Here is a 17097-nt window from a genome sequence, read left to right on the forward strand (position 1 = left end):
CAGCAATACCAAAAACGTATTGCTGCAGCTTCAAGCAAATATTCATCCTATTTACCTGTTCTGGTGCATCTTCAAGTCTGATTATCAAAACATTTATATTCATAGTCATACAAATAGGGAGCACTGTTAATTGCTTCTGTGTTTTGTTTTGTTTTGTTTTGTTTTGTTTTTTGTTTTTGTTTTTTTTTACATCGGTTTTCAGAAAACCAAGTATATTATAAGAATTTGAGGGTTTTCTGTTTTATTTTTAAAGGTGGAAGGAAACAAAGTGTTTTATTACCAATTTATGATGATTACAAAATTAGCACATAGGCTTAAGAACAATGCTCTTCCACAACGCCACTTCCCTGCTCCTCCCTTTCATTAGGCAGTATCACCGCTATCATTATTCTTTCAGATTTTGCTGCTGCTAAAAGCTAAGATAATTCTTTCTTCTTGAGGTATTTGGAAAACATGGTGAACTCCTAACAAACAATGGATCTTAAATGTTGGGTGATACTTGTAACAATAAAAATGCTATTATTTATTTTCAAATTGTTGTTGCAAACTGGAAATTTTCAATCATTTAACACAATTTACAAGCTCCTTTCAAGTAGCATGTCATACAGCATTATGCAATGACTATAAATGAATGATTCACTATTACGTTCTTTTAAACCCATATGTTGTCAATGAAATCACCGTGACCTGTCTAGAAGGGAGAACGTTGAGTTCCTGTAATATTTCACACTAACTTTTCATGACCAACACTTTGAACTAGATCTCACAGACCACCACATACACACAATTGCTTACCTTCTTTCTTGCCTGCTTTGAAAAAGAAAACATAAATAACCCCTGGAGAGTCTTATTAAGGGTATGAGTCAGCATATGAAATACTTTTTAAAACAACCCTGTTCTTTTTAAAATAGTCTTTGAGAGCTCTAGTCCCTTAAAACAAGTACTTATTCATGTCAAATGCCTGCAGATTTTCTGATTATTAACAGTGAAAACAATACAGTTTAAGAATTTATGTAGTCCACAAACTAAGTTCTTTAGGAAACAAAGTCTTGGCCTCAGTTTAAAACCTCAGTTTAAGTTTATATATAGATATTATTTTCCAAAATCCAGAGTTAACCAAGATTAATAATAAAAAAAAAAAAAAATCAGTTTCTCACCTTTGTCTTTGTGTAGAATGGTGATGACTGGTGAATGGGCAAGTCCATGAGGCTATTGGAATTTGTGACACTGTTACTGTTCGCATGTTCATCTTCTCTACTGCTGTCATCAGACTGATCAAAATCATCACTCTCCTGGTCCATTTCCTCCTCCTCTTCCACCTCCTCCTCTTGATCACCAGCATGTTCATCATCATCTTCCTCTTGGTTACAAGTGGATTCTTCATCCACTGTAATAAGTCTATTGTTATTTTCTTCTAACTGTTCCTGCTGGGATTCATGTCTGTCATCAAATCCAGGTTCTTCTCCTCCTATCTCCCCATTCCTCCCAATGTGCTGCTCCTCTTGTTGTCGTCTTTGCTGCTGCTCCTCCTCTTCTACAACCCGATTCATCTGCTCCTCATCTACTTGGCTTGAGGAAGCATTACCTCGAAGAGATCCACCAGTTCGTCGCCTCTTGCTGCCCACAGAGAGCAGTTCCTGATTCATTTCCAAAAGCCAGCTTGCTACTTCTTGGACCTTGGCTAGGCTATCTGAAGATGCAAATGCTTTCACATTCTAAGGAGACAAAAAAAAAAAAAAAGTGGAAAATTACAAGCTATATTTTTTATTAGATGATGCATAAAATATCACTGCATTGTACTACTCCCAACAACTTGAAATTCCACGCAACAAGGAGCAGTTTCAACTTCAGACTCAATTTTTTCAGTTCATTGTCAAGCTTTTAACAAGAGAGTCATTTCTACTATCATATAGTCTGAACATGATCTCTGTAAAAACTAGATTCTGCAAAATTCCTAAGTTTTTCAGAACTACCTGCACGTGAGTATACATGCCAAGAGAAAACAACCAGCTTCTTAGCTGTGCATAGCACCCCGTGCTCAGGTATACACACAGCACACCTCTTACTCAGCATGTTAAGCCACACAAGGGATTCAGAAAGCACAACGACAGCATTGGAAAGGAGCACGAGTGCCCCATATCACAGTAGGAGCAGTAAAGGACTTCGTTTCCACAAGTCCTTCAGTAGAGGAAGACATTCTTCAACCCACTCTTCTCCCACCCACACATGCACAAAAGAACAACTCCGTATCTTCAGAAAGTCTACCACCTGTCAGTTTGTTCCTTTGTTTTGTTTGTTTTTAAAATCAGACCAGAAAACTTTAGAGGCTTGGATGACAGAGGTCTGAATAGATAAACCCCATCTTTGCTCTATGATATTTTTAAAAATACTAAATTTATTGCTGAGGTGACTGGAAGGTCCCAGAAACCATAGCTCAAGTCATTTCATTGTGTCTTAATGTAAAAGCCACAGAAACACATTTACAGATGGTTTTAAAGTCTTGCTTTGAGAGGAACTCATAGATGGGATTCTGAACACCTGCCTCCTCTTCAGCACGGAAGCAATACTTAAATCCCAAAGACATGGTTCTCAGGTTTCCACATATCTAACCACATGACAGTCACCCCCAAATAAACCCTCAAAGCTGAGAAGCTGAAATGTGTTCCAAGTAAGTGTCCACTAGCTATTAGTTCCACTCCATGAACTAGCAGCTAACAATAAAAGACAATTAAGCTATACACATCAAGGCAAGGACATGAAGGAAACAGCAGAGACTGTGCTGACTTCTGCTTTTACCAGGGGAAAAACCCAGCAGGGCACTGGGTTGCACGTGACCCAAACCAGAAGCTAACAACTCCAACCTTGAGTGCAATGGGCATCGGAAATAAACATGTTTAATTTTCTATACATACTAAGTAGTACTTGAGAAAGATGCCATTAAGAGAGCACTCTAAGAGATGCATTTTCACTTTTTTTTTTTTTTCTTAGCATATTTGAGTGATGTTTATCTCCATTTCATCATGCAATTCAAATGTGGTTGTGAATACCACCTGACGCTAGCACAAGTTATTTATCAGGCTTGCTACATAGTTTAGGCATTATGAATGTGACAACAGGACATCTTACTTTCTCAGAAAAAGTGAGAAGATCTTGATTTTTTGAAGTACTTAAGTCACTTAAAAACCAATACTTAAAAGGACTATATAAGAAATCTACACCTTCACTGTCTAACAGTTTTAATTTCCACTGCAATTCTCTAGTCACAAATGAAGCTTAAGAGTTTTAAACATTCTTCAGTATCACCAGCTTTATTTTAAATATATGCAACTACCTGTTTAGGACGTACTTGCTGAAGTTGTAAATGCTCTACTTGTTCCTAGAATTTCAAACATACTTTCAATTTTACCTATAAGCAACTAACATGAAAGGTCAGCATTAAAATAACAAATCAGATGACAATAATAATTATAAAATGCATCAGATTCTGCTAACTGCTTAAATAACAAAAATACTCTACTGTTACTGTTAATAACAGGCCTAAATGAAATTCCAGCCAATCAAAAAGACAATATGCTAGTTTTATTATGGATTTTTAATTATTCCTCCATTTTTGCAGTGACCATCAATTCACAATGTTAGCCTCAAACACAACTTCCGTTTCGCTCTGTATCTAAACGAACAAACTCAGCTTGTTTTTTTCCAGAAGCCTATAAAATGCATTATCAAAATTTAATTACAAGCAGTGCTACATCAGAAAGCATCAATATGCAAAGAGGTGATACATTTGCTGAAGCACAGATGGATGTACGTTATCTGAGAGATGTGAAACATTAAAGCTGCCTTCTGTCACGCAAGTGCTTGCAGAATTAACTGCTGCCAGCTAATACACAAGATGTAACCATTTCCATACATAAGGTAGATATGGAACAGTAAGGGGTTATTATTTTGCAGGGTGAAGACTGCCAGAGAACTAAGATGCTGTGTTTTCATCTAGCACCGGGCCTCCTTCACATGTACTCTGAGCCCCATACTTCTATCACATAATGATTGAATATCCCAAGTTGGAAGGGACCCCACAAGGAGCATGGAGTCCAACATATCCTCAGATTGGTACCGGGAAGCTCTTGCTTTTCCTGCCCACCTCAGACTTGAGTGAGAAATTCGGACAGCCACCAAAGCGTGACAGGGCTGCAGCAATGCCTGCATATGCATTTATCATGCAAACCTCACTGAGCTGGGCCAGCAACTCTGGCAGGCAAGGCTCAGGGAAGTTTCCTAACACTTTCAGCAGGTCACTGTATGGAAATACAGGGAATCCCTCAGGAAAACGTAAATCCTGGAAGGGAGCCAACAGTGAACACCGAGCCTCAGAACACACCTCCATCTACATTCAACATTAAGTGCTGCTCACACTGAATTCTTCAGCTTTATCCAGAAAATATGCACAGAAAATAGATTGAAGAAGTAACCCAGAAAAACAGTAGCTCAAAACCAGCTGTAAGAAGTGCTGAGGATCACCAGGGAAGTACAGGGAAATTCCTCAGGACCGACAGCCGCAGCAGGCTCCGCTCCGTGAGGCGAGCGCCCCGCGGCCTGCTTTCCCGCCAAAACCTCTCCGTCCCCTCAGCAGATCTGAGAACCACTGCACATTTTTAAACTTATAAAAACATAACTGTGGGAATACCTGGAAATCTCCATATGTACGGCTGGCTCTTCATTATGCCCTTTTATCACTTAAAACTGTAAATTAGGGGAAAAAAAAAAGGAAAGGAGGTCAGAGGCAGAGAGGGCAGGGTGGGGGTAGTGAGCCTGTTTTGTGTGGCAAAACTTGAAAAGGTTATCAAGACTTAACTTCCAAGTGAGAGATGCAAACCCCCTTCTAGGCAAAAAAAAAAAAAAATACTTGGACTTTACACGATAGCTGACACTAGGCAGCACTATGCACAGGCAGCCTACACACTGTAAAAATAACATTTGATGTAGTGATTGTACTACTAGCCCCAAAGTTCGCATATGGGAAAGGCTTCCAACAGCAAAGTAACAAACCCAAACAGAACCATAACAGTGCAATAACTGGAAACAAACTGTACAAAGTCAAAGGGGAAAAAAAGCACTTTTGTGGGTTACAGTACTGGACAATTATCCTCATGCAAGGCATTAATGAAGACAAGACGTTTCAGACATAGCCACACCTTAAACTACATTCATGGGCTTTAAACAGAAATTGTATGAGATGAACTTTGCTGCATTACACAGGGTGGGAACCTAGATCATAGCAATGGCCTCCTCTAGTCATAAAATTATGAGTTTAATATACTGTGGAGAACTGGAAAATAAACAAACCTTCTATATTTCCATTATCTGAAAATGTAGATCTGAGCAAAATGAACATTAAACTTTTTTTAAATTTCAGTAGCTTTGAAGCAAAATACATCATTCTCAGTGCAACTCATTCTACAGCAAGACAAGTAGGCACGCATTTTCCAAGAATAAAGCCACTTCTTCCAAAGGTATACACACCTCAATTTGCTCATCCGGCCAATTCACAGCCCCAAGCTCCACACAAATCAGCTGCTAAAAAGTTTCTCTGCTCCTGCTCTACCATCGTCTTGCCCAGCATGTCTCCGGCTACTGCTTTTTTTTCTTTACTCGAGACTGATCAGCAGACAAGATAGAGTAGAGCAGCACACGCAGCCTCTGTTGGATAAGAAATCATCCTGCTCCCTTATGCAATCTCTTTAAGATCCTTTACCACCGATTCATGTTGTTTATTTAGTGCAAAATGGTCAGAGTAACCAACATGAAAATTAAAGTGCTCCTTTAATGACTTATGTCAAACATAAACCTGACAGCAAGCAAAAAAATAGACTAAGCATTCAGTAAATTAAAAAAAAAAAAAAAAAAACAGAAACAAAACAAACACAGTTAAGGTTTCCCTGTGCAAATTTAATTAAGTCCAGCTGCCTCTAATCTTCTTGTGTGGCCAGTTTTAATTACCTCTCCTCCCTACTATAATCTGGTCCCAACTTTTTATCTGCCTTCTCAGGCTTTTCATCAAGTCTCCATGCCCCAGCCAAAAAGACCTACATCTTTTTGAACAAAGACAATTCCACTTTTCCCACAACATGGGGTCTACTGTAAGATGTCTCTCCCCTCTGTTCACCTGCTTCTCTTAGCCCAACAATCTTATTTCACCAGACTTCACCCGTTTTCTCCCTGCTTCATCATCCAAATTTACCATCTCCTAGGACTGCCTCTTAAGACAGCCCCCTCTCTAATCCTCTGCCTCTGTCTCCCAAACCCTTTTAGCCTTGAGTGCTACTTTTCAGTCCCATATTTTGCCCTGTTCTGATCAATTCCCTGCAAAACAAATTTAGATGAGACACGATAGCTGATGTAGGTATTAAAGAGTACAAGAGAGCAACATCCCTTGCTATCAATTACAGGGACAAACACAGGAAAGCAATTAAAAGAAAATTTAGCTCTGAGTTGGAAAGACAATGGGGATATGGAAGATCTATCAGGTAATCCTAATTCCTCTTAGTAAACACAGGTAAAGTATGAAATACAAGATAAAACATGAAATAGCTTACAAGACCCAGCAGACAATAAGATTACAGAAAAAATAGTTGAGGAAACATGAGAAATTACTATGGGAATTTACATATATTTAGCAGTGCTTCAGCTGAGTGGCATGAAAAAATATCAGAGGTGGAAGATAAATTAGGACCTTTATTAGGCAAAAGTTTAGAAGAAACAGCTTGAGCAACAAGCAGTCAACATACTTTTTCTTTAGATAATGATAAAGTATGATATCTAATTACTTTATACAGACTAAGGTATTTTATATGAACAAAACAAGGGCCCAGCACTCATTGCATTCTTCTGACCTCCAGCTATACTCATACAAATGTTTCAAACTGCAGATGTCCATTCCCTCCTTAGAACTCAACTGCTGAATCGAAAGTAACATTTTCTGCTCAATAGGTCTTGGTCCTGTTAGTGTAGGAGAATAAATTTTCCTTTTATGTATCTGTCCTTTCTTCCTTTTACATTATTTTTTCTGTAGTATTTCCACATGATCTTCATTTGTACACTTTGAACATCAGCACAGAACATTAACTTTTAATGTCCATTCTCTATTCAGAAACAAATAACTTCATATTGCATGTTTAAGTGGGTGAATAAAACTCTTTTAAGCCATTACGGTAAAAGCCCAGTCTCTTCAAGACAGATTCCCTTAACTCTTCAGACAGTGACTGTGGCAGAGTCAGAAAAGCTGCGAAAGGCACAATGCTCTTGCTTGCTCTGTACAGGCAGGGCACACACAGATTCATTAGCAACACAATCACCTGCGAGGTTCATGCACACACACACAGAATTTGGATTACTTATAGCTAAAATATATTCCATGATTTCTCTGTCTTCACAACATCAAGAGGAATGCTAGATCTTAACACCATAAACCAGAACCCCATTTCTTCTCTCCTCAAAAACAGGAAAAACTGTTCAGGATAAAACATTACACAGAAGAGACCTAGCCCAGAAAGACTTCTTGCTCATCTTCTAACTCATCTGAGTTCAAGTTGCGGAAGTTTTTAACAACAGAATTATGATATAAAATGTATTATTGAGACACACTAACAAAATTAAAGCAGTCAACACAAAATAGGAAGAGAGGAAGACTGATCTTTTCTATAAACACTTCTCTGCAAGAAATTCATGGCCTTAGATCTTATATTTGAGATGTTAAAAATATATGCATTTTCCTCACTTCAAAAAGGAGGAACAAAATACCATAGCAAATTACAGAATAGCATGTTATACAGGGTATGTTTTTACCTTAGAACTCGATACTTAAGAAAATGAGAATTACTGCAAAATACCGTAGGGGTAAGGATAGGGTGGTAATTAGAGAAAATGGTAAAGCGATCCACTGAGGATGCTGCTGGAAGACTCCATCACCTCGTAATAAGAAAACAATATAAAATTATAATCTTAAGTCCTTTTCCCCAAAAGCCATATCACAACTGACAATTATCAACACAAATACAGAGTTATTGAAGAAATGGAGAGCTCATGACTATACACCAGGAATATTCTTACCTCTCAGCTCACAGAAAACTAAGACCAACAAAGTTACTCCTCCTTTTTAATTTTGTTTTCTTATGTTTTCATCAAGAAGAGTGAATGGATATAAATTGAGAATAAAATAATTCAAAATCCTTGAAAGATCATCATGGGAGGCAACAATCCACAATAGGAAATCAGTATTATGACCGATCTCACTGTGTTCATATAAATAATTGTGTTATTTTTAGTAGTTACATCAATAATAACTGTTATACAGAAGATGGCTGGTGTATCTTTTCAACAACTACTCTTTGAAGTAAAAAGGAATAATCTGTAAAACGTGACAAGTTAACAATCATGTGTGACTAATGACAGGCTTCTCCCCTTTCCTCAGAAAATGAAAAGCAGCAAAAAGCTTGGAGGAGTTTAAAGGGTGCCAAAATTTCTAGCAGCTACTGAAAACAACATAAGACAGGCAAGTCCTCCATACAGTCCTCCATGCTGCCACTTAATCTGTAATGTTAATCAGCGTCCTTTTTCTCACTGAAATAATCTCTGAGCTAGAAAGGTAAAGCACAATTTTCAGTTTTATTCTTATCCTTGTGCTTTGACAGTTTTACTGTGACTTGGATTCCTATATTCATTTTACCTCTCTAAACGGAAGCTTACCTTGCATAATTAATGCATACACTTTAAAAAATATATATTATTTTTTTTACAAAACAGATTACTACGTGAAGCCTGCAGTATTGCTACTACTAGTAATACAGAACTAGCATGCTCGTTTGTTCAGTTTAGAATAGCAAGTTTCTATCTTGATATTTCAGTCTCAGTTCAAGTATGCCTTCTGTGCATACTAATAAAGAGAAGTTTATTGCCAAAAACAAGCAGTAGATCATACTTAACAGCAATATAATCAGAATATCTTTAGTTACATTACTAGAGAAGCACATGGGCTGAAAAATTCTCAGATTAGATAAATAGAGCAGGCAGATAATTACAGTCTTATGATTTAAAGATGCTGTTGCATGCCTACTTAGCAAAGCCTAGAAATGTAGAAATGGGATTGTCCCAACTCTTACTTCATGCTAAATACACATGTAATAAAGATTTTCTCTCAAAACAAACAAACAACCCCAGTCATCATACAGCAAGAGTGACAACTCCTACAGTTCAGCAGGACACAACACGGTTCTTAAAATGTCATCTGTTTGGGAAATTGGGAGGTTAGTTTCACTCCTCCTACCCCTTCCCTAAACTAAGCTAAAGAGGTTTGGGGTCTGTGGTAGTTAAGACAGCTTTCCAAGCTGGCCCCTAATCTCTGCAGATCACCCTCAGACTAGTAGACCTGTATTGCCTGTATCTAAAGTCCTAGAGATCAGTCTTGATGGAGATCAGTGCTCCATCAACAGCCCTGCATACAGAGACCTTCCCAGCTGCCTGGAAGAACATCATTTTGGATGCTTTTATGCAGCTCAAGGCCTTTTATCCATAGGAAGGGAGCCATAGGAGAGAAGAGGATGACACTCCTAATCTTGCTTTCTAGTAGTAACTCCAGTTAAGCCATGCTGGAGCACTACATATCATGGAAAACTCTCCTGAGAAAATGCACAAATTAAGCTCTATGTTCCAACAGAAGGAACTGAACCCAGAGCAATCCGTCAGTACCGCACTATTTTTAAGTAAGCAGGCAATGTGATTATCATGCAGAAATGACTACTTTGTTCCTAAGTATCCAGCTGAACAGGGATTTTATCTAATAGACAAGAAGCAAGGTCCAACCACTGAATGCTGAAATTAGAAAAATCCAAATGGAATTAACTATGAGAATAATTACTCACTCTAATAGCTTACTAGGAAGATAGTAAATTCATCACGGCTAAGTCTTAAATTAGAGAAATACTCCCTCTTAGCTCAGCAGGCACATTTAAAAGCTGCAGAACACGTAGCACGAGCCCAGCTGCCCGAGCACAGTTAGCTGGCTGCCCCTGCCTGGGAGCACACAGGAGCACGAGCTGCCGTGGTCACCTCCTCTCCGCTCCGACAGTGCCACAGGTTACCCAACTGCTGATAAAAAAGTGCCTAGTTCCACTGCAGAGAGATCTCAAGGCCATCAAGCTTAACACGCACAGCAGCTGGCACAGCCAAAACAACCTTCCTGTAGATTTGTCTCCAGCATCCACAACCGTGCTGGACATGGCCCCTGGGCAGGGATGCATTTCCAGCGTACAAACCTACAGACCTTAGCAATACGTTATGCCGAGCTGCTTTATGAAGCCATTCACATAGCCTGGTACCTCACACAGTGCTGCTTTGCAGAACGGTATCATAAGAGCAATACATAAATAACTTCCAAGAAGAACTGCTCATTATTAATGCAAAATATCTGAAGGTAAAAGCAAAACAGCACTTGGCAGCGAGAGTGCTGCCATTAAGATGCTTGGTCTAAAAACCACAAAGTGATTTATAGAGTACCCAAATGACTTCTCCGTCTCCGTTTCTTTCCTGTCCACTAATCATAAAAGTCATTTTGGGTACATTTCCCCAAATTATGGATTTTACTGATAGTGAATTGCAATTTTACCAGATGGCCAGTGTCAGCTTCTGGCAAAACGGCAGCATGATTTCTTGGACAGAATCTCTAATTGAAAGGCTGCAGAAGTGCAGCACAAGGAGGCAGATGCACAGAACAAAAAAGGTGAACCTGGAACGCAGAGCAGAAGAGATGGACAGAAGAGGTGAACTTCAGCCGAGGTAGACCTTGAGGACAGAGAGCAATTGCATTTAGTTAAATTTAAACTGAATTTAGTGAAGTTTAAATGGGGGGAAGGAAGAAATTAATGCCAAGTACTAAACTCTTTCCTAACTGAGATGAACAGCTCTAGTGTGTAATGACAACGCACAACCAGATGAACGCATGCACACTCACTTTGTGCTGAAAATCTTTCCAGTGGTTAAGAAGGAAAACACCACAGGACTGAAGCTGAGAGAAGTGTAAATCGAGCAAGCACCAAGAATAATCTTCTCCTTGGCTGTCAAGAAGTTTCATGGCATAGCACAATTTTCTCAAGAAGCTGGAAATAATATCGTCTCTTTTGAGATCTACCACATAGGTATCAGAGATATATCCGATAGACATTATGGACAGAGCAGCTCTGGTGCATAAGCTGCAATGCCACTGCTTGAACATCCAGTCAAAAATATTAAGAGCTCTCCAGCTAAATAGACATAGAAGGTCCCATGGTACAATGTCTGCAAATGGGCCCAAGCACTGCTATTTAAGAAATATAGCTTCATTTCAGACTGAATTTCTAGAAAAGACTGCCAGGTCTTTGTTGTACAAATAAAGAACAGCTTACCAGACATTAAAGAGCTATCTATTAATACTAATGCTACTTCTTTTCTTTTTCCACAAGGTGAAAAAAGTCCCCAAGTCTTGCCAAGCTATCACTAACAGTACTTTGCATATGAAGATCCATAGCGGTAAGGCTACTGTTTAAAATTTCTATTTTCATTTCCTGTTTTCGGTTGCCTACTCTTTAAGAAAGTTTGAAGGACTATTATCTATAACATTCAGCTGTCATGTAGTTTTAATTGCTAGGAAAAATTCCAGTAATTCTATCAGTACTGCTAATGCAGCTGGGAGTAAAAGGCTGTAATACATTACAGACTTTTTTTATTTAGGCCTAGTTCAGCAGAGCTATAAACTGAATTTCTGAGATAAGAAAAGGTAGCTGGGGATCAGGTTGGGGTAGAAAATATCCTTCATGCAAGCAACACAAGATACTATTGCTGGTGTAATCTTACCATTTGGGGGGAAAAATACAGATCAGCTCTGTTCCTGTGAGATTGCTGTAAAAGAACAAGGAGTAATATATATTTTATGAAGAATATCTATCTGTCCACTGTCTGACTTCATATCTTATGAAATGCTCTGCTATGTACATTCAATCAGATTTTGTGCAGTATCTGCTGGGCAATATTGGCTCCATTCTGAATACTGTGTTTTCAAAGCTGAACTCAAGAAACATGTACTTTCATCCAGAGCTAGTCAATGAACTCATTAAATGCCTTTGCATCAGCATCTGATAAGAAGTCTTTGACCTCCTTTTATTTTTTTCCTTTTAATAAAAGCCAGAAATACAAATAAAGAAGAATAATGGCGGCATTTACCAGACTTGCTGAAATCTGTTAATACATTGGTTTGTTTGCATTTTCACCATAAGAAAAACTTAAGTACAACAAGGTCACATACTACTGGGACACAGCAGAACCGACTCCCTTCTTAGCGTCTCACTTGAAAGCAAAGAAAAAAAAAATCAGTCTCCACACTGTATTAAAAACAGCAAATGTCTTCTCATTAACCTCACTTCTCCAGAACACCGCTTACCACACGTTGGTTCCTGAGTGTTATGTTCTCTGCATCACCGGGAAGCTTTCCGGCAGCAGATCGAAGCTCTGACCTTGCAGAACAACAAGGCGCTTGCTGACAAACAGCATGTGCGACTGCCAGGTTCGAAGGAAGATGATAACCCAACCTGTCTAAAAGAATCTGGCCTCTGCCCAGACAGACTCTTAGCAGGCTCCACTGGAGAAATGGAAATGGTTGCAATTATTGTTATTGGTTTAATGCCCTTAAGATGGCTCTCCGAGAATCTTATTTCAGTAACTGATTAAGCAGTATGTTCAGCAGCAGGCCATTTGCCTGCCAACCTAAGGAAACTTCAGTTTGCTCAGCCAAACTCTGTCTGTGGCTGGGAAAGTAATTTGGGGTATCTGCGTGACCAGAGATGAAACTAGGTACCTGGAAATGAACATTAGATGGCCTTCAACATTAGGGACAGGGAGGCAATCAAGTGCCCTTGAAAATTCCACGAAGCAATAGACTAGGTATTCAGTGCTCCTGCTCTACAGCACGTTCCTACTACAGAAAGGTGCTGTGAGCACAAGCAGGGAGAAGAGCTGCGTCCCAGACCGGGCAGCACTGACCCCAGGAAGAGGGAACAAAAATCATGTAACTGAACTACCAACCTAAAGAGGTACTGGCAAAGCCTGCACAAATACAAATGCTCTTAAAATTTGAAATTTGGGTCATAAATCAATTGCAGAAAGTAACATGTTGTAGAGGGAGACCCTTCTCTGAGGCTAACGCCAGTGAAGATGCTGCTGCACCTCTGCCACAGGACGTGGCTGGCGAAGCTCCACCAAAAGCCAACTGCAAGAGTGCTGCCTAACCCACCCCACATCAGGGAGGTCAGCAAGCTCCCCAGTCAGAGCAAACCAGCACTGGATTAAAAGTGACTAACGTGAGCTGTTCTGAGGACAGCAGACCATACACCCTTCCAGGGCAGGGGACAGCCTGGGGCCAATTAACATCTTACACCGCTGCAGAACAAACACCTGCCCATAAACTTTATGCTATATTCTGCAATAAAAGCAAGCCGTGTTTCATTGCTAGCATTAGGGATCTAAACTTGGCTACTGAGGTTGGCAGAAGCCACATATCAAAGACCCAAATCAATGCACTTGTCCTGCAGCTTGCTGTCTTTTGAACTTGTCATGGGAAGTCCAGAGAAACAAATGGCAAAGTTATTTTGTGAGGGTCACAAAGAAGTTAGGGAGGCAGTTTTTTAACTGGAAGTTAGCTCTACCTTCTTTCTCTTTCCTCTCCACATGAATATAGATGCACTGGCACACCTAATTCATATTAGGTATATGAACAAAGCTGTACCAGTAAAATATTACTCGGTATTAACTTAGCATCCACACTGCAGAATGACAGGTCAATGACAACAAAAGGAGAAGAGTGCTACTGACCTTAAATACACTGCTGTGTTTCATTGTACAGTTCTTGTATGCAGACAAATGCTGGCTTAAAGATCACTTTAGAAAGAATTGATGCATCTGTCAGAAATTACTTCAACATAACGTGGTTCAGCTTGAACTGGCTATAACAACAAATTCTTATATAGTGCAGAAAAACTTCCTACCTTCACCCCCATCTTACACAGAGAGCAGATATAGCACAAATACTAAAAAGCTGGTGGAGAGTTTGCCCAGCACCCAAACCAATTCCAAACAGGTTCCCCCTCTGAACTGAATTTCATTTCTTCTCTCTTCAGGACCCTTTCCCAAATGCAGACAACCAAAGATTTCAGTTTTATAGTCTGATCCACCAGCTGTTAACATGACAAACACTCTTACAGATAACAACTAGGTAGGTGAATGTTTCCCGATACTTCAGAGCATTTTTTCTCCTTTTTTGACAATGTGCATGTATTGAAATAAAGTTAAGTCCCTCATTTAACCCCTACTTGATAGTAGATGCATAAAGAGCTAAAAAGGCATATTAGAATCATTTTTCAAATACAAACAGATTGCTTTAAGTCTAATATGGACGGTATTCCGAGGAAGCCTTTTCCACTCCTGTCTTACTCTTTAAATCCATGCATGCCACCTGCCTGATGGCACATAAAACAGCAGTTACCAATTCCAAATGAATGCCTTCAAATCAGCCAGTACAAGTTTTGCTGTAAGCATGTGTGCATCCCATACAGACCACTGTCTCACCAAACCACCCGTCTGCCAGAGCTGCACCTGCTTCTCATGCAGAGCTGGGACAGTTTCTTTGCAGCTGTGACCCCACCACAGCAGCAGCTGCAAGCAGGAAAAGGCACCAATGTCACTGTCTTGACCCACCTTTCGTGCAGGCCACTCCACCTTCCTGACTTTTCAAGGGTGCTGTCAGTGCAGTCATCATGAAGATGAAGAGTCATCACTGTCCTTGCAGGACAGCAGAGCCAAACAGCACCAGCTGTATCGATCAGACACAGACCGCACTGCTTCCATCCAGACCTGCTGTCCGTCCTCGCTGCTGCGTCAGGTGTGTGGTGTGGCAAAGGACAGCTGCTGTACCCCACAGCTTCTGCACAGTTCTTGGAAATCAGCACAGTTCCGGAGCACACAGGTGAAGTTACTCTGGCCCTAGTGAAAGGCGTCTTGATGTTCAAAGGGAAAGACTTGTCAGACAGCTGGTAACAGGTGGAAATGCAAGGCAGCTGGTATGGCACAGCCTGTCAGACAAGAGTCTCTCGTACGTGCCACACACAGCCCCAAAATGACAGGAAGGGAAACCCGAAGAGTCTAACACTGACAGCACAAGGGAACAGAGCTCTGGGGTGCACGGAACAGCCAGGGCACGCTTCTGAGTCAGCTGGTCATTTCTAACAGAGAAAAGTTGTTCAAAGAAAAGACTGGCAAAATAACCATAAAAAAATTAAGGCCATTTTCAAATTAACTCAGAATGGGTTTTTATCACTACCACATAAAAAAGATGTGTGGGACACTCCAGCTGTTAGCAGCTGTATTTCACTATGACTGTTTCTGCTGTTTTAATGCCAAGTTGGAAGATGCTCTGAATAACACTTCGGGTGGCAGCAGCTACAGCACCACCACAAACAAGGTTTCTGCATTTGTCCTTACTGGAAAACCTGGCTGATTAGGTTACGTCCTATGGCAGGCACAGCGGGAAGCCTGTAGATTGGACCTTACAGTAATCATCTGCACTCCAACAGCCTAAAAGGGGTTTTAGTAAGCCTAAGGCATTTCTCTTGGTATACAGCTCAACTTCTCAAAAGGCCCACTCCTAAACAAAGAAAAACAGAACACGGTACAAATCATCCTGACCACGTAAAGTCCAATTCATACATGGGGCTTTCAAGTCTGTTTCTATCTTAATATTTCTCATAATCTATATGTGGACTTCCATAATCTCAGATGCAGGCAGGGCTCATTAACAGATGGCACCGATCTGTCCAAAGTTTAAAAATCACTTTCTGCTCACCAGGACATCAGAGTCATCTATTTGCTCAACAGTAGTGATGATTAGATATAAATTCCATCATGATAGAAAAAATACAATTGAACTAAGGCATTTACATTTCCATTCCTATTATCTTGACACCTGGGAAATATCTAGCAAACAAGATTTCTTTCTCCAATATAAACCCAAGAAAAAAAAAAAGAAAAAAAAAAAGGCTTTGAGAAATGCTTTTATTTCCTAGAGAAGATTTTATCAAAATCCACTCCCGTATTGTTCATATCCGTTCTCAAAGGTACGCAGTGAACATGGGGTAAGAGCACCAACGGGGTGCGCAGATCTGCTCTTACTGCTCCGACTAGTGAGACCAAGCACACATTTCCAAGATAACCCATCTTCAAGAGCAGACATTGACCTGAAACAGCTTTGGTTGCTTTTTACGGATTGCCCAAATACTGTCTCATATTCTTTGGGTTTTGATTCTGCATGGGAGAAAAAAAAAAAAAAAGCCTGTGGCCCATCTGCCTGGGAGGTGGGATCTCCCAGCCCCAGCAGCACCTGCCACACTCAGCTCTGGGGCTCACCAGGCAGAAACCTTAAGTGCACACATTTGGAGCTGTTTTAAAGGACTTGTTAGAAGTGGACAGGAGACAGCTCAAAAAATCTGATCCAAAGTCTATTCAGCTCCAGACGATAAATTTAGAAGGCTGAGTGCATTCAGAAAACCTTCTCAAAAGCCATAAAATCTGGAAAAGGTTCAACTCCCAGTAGCAGGACGGCAGGCTGGACGACCCTAGGTCTTTCTGCTGCTGGTGAAGGAACAGCGAGCGGGTGATGGGTGCTCCATCATTTATACCCTAACACAGAACTATTGAGCAGCTCTGATGCAGGTACCATCCATCAACAAGAAATGGTTCACTTAGTTGAAATCACATTACCGACCTGAAGAAAGCATGAGATCTTTATGAGCTCACACAGAAATTCTCCCAGCTATGCAAGAGAGCTTGGCGACACATCTTGGAAGAGTGAGAGAGAGCTTCAGCAGATTTTCTGGCAGGACTTCTTTAAAACATAACATATCAACCTCAAAAGACTGGCAGCAGTATTTTAACAGGTATTGTGGAAAGAACATTTTAGTGTTTATTTATTTATTTTCAGTTGTGTGCACTCAATTCCAGTGGGACCCGAAATATTAGCTGAACTTC

General features: G+C 40.1%; 1 protein-coding gene across 3 annotated transcripts in view; it reads right to left on the minus strand.

The window, feature by feature from the left end:
• Positions 1-17097, minus strand: part of FBXW7 (F-box and WD repeat domain containing 7) — a 164655-nt gene that overhangs the window by 94931 nt on the left and 52627 nt on the right. For all 3 annotated transcript variants that reach the window (XM_084516802.1, XM_084516801.1, XM_084516805.1), the window contains exon 2: positions 1158-1715. In XM_084516802.1, the coding sequence (XP_084372928.1) occupies positions 1158-1646 (489 nt within the window). In that variant the 5' untranslated portion in view covers positions 1647-1715. The remainder of the gene's footprint in view (positions 1-1157; positions 1716-17097) is intronic.

The sequence above is a fragment of the Aythya ferina genome (assembly GCF_964211825.1).
Source record: "Aythya ferina genome assembly, chromosome: 4".
NCBI classification, from domain to species: Eukaryota; Metazoa; Chordata; class Aves; order Anseriformes; family Anatidae; genus Aythya; species Aythya ferina.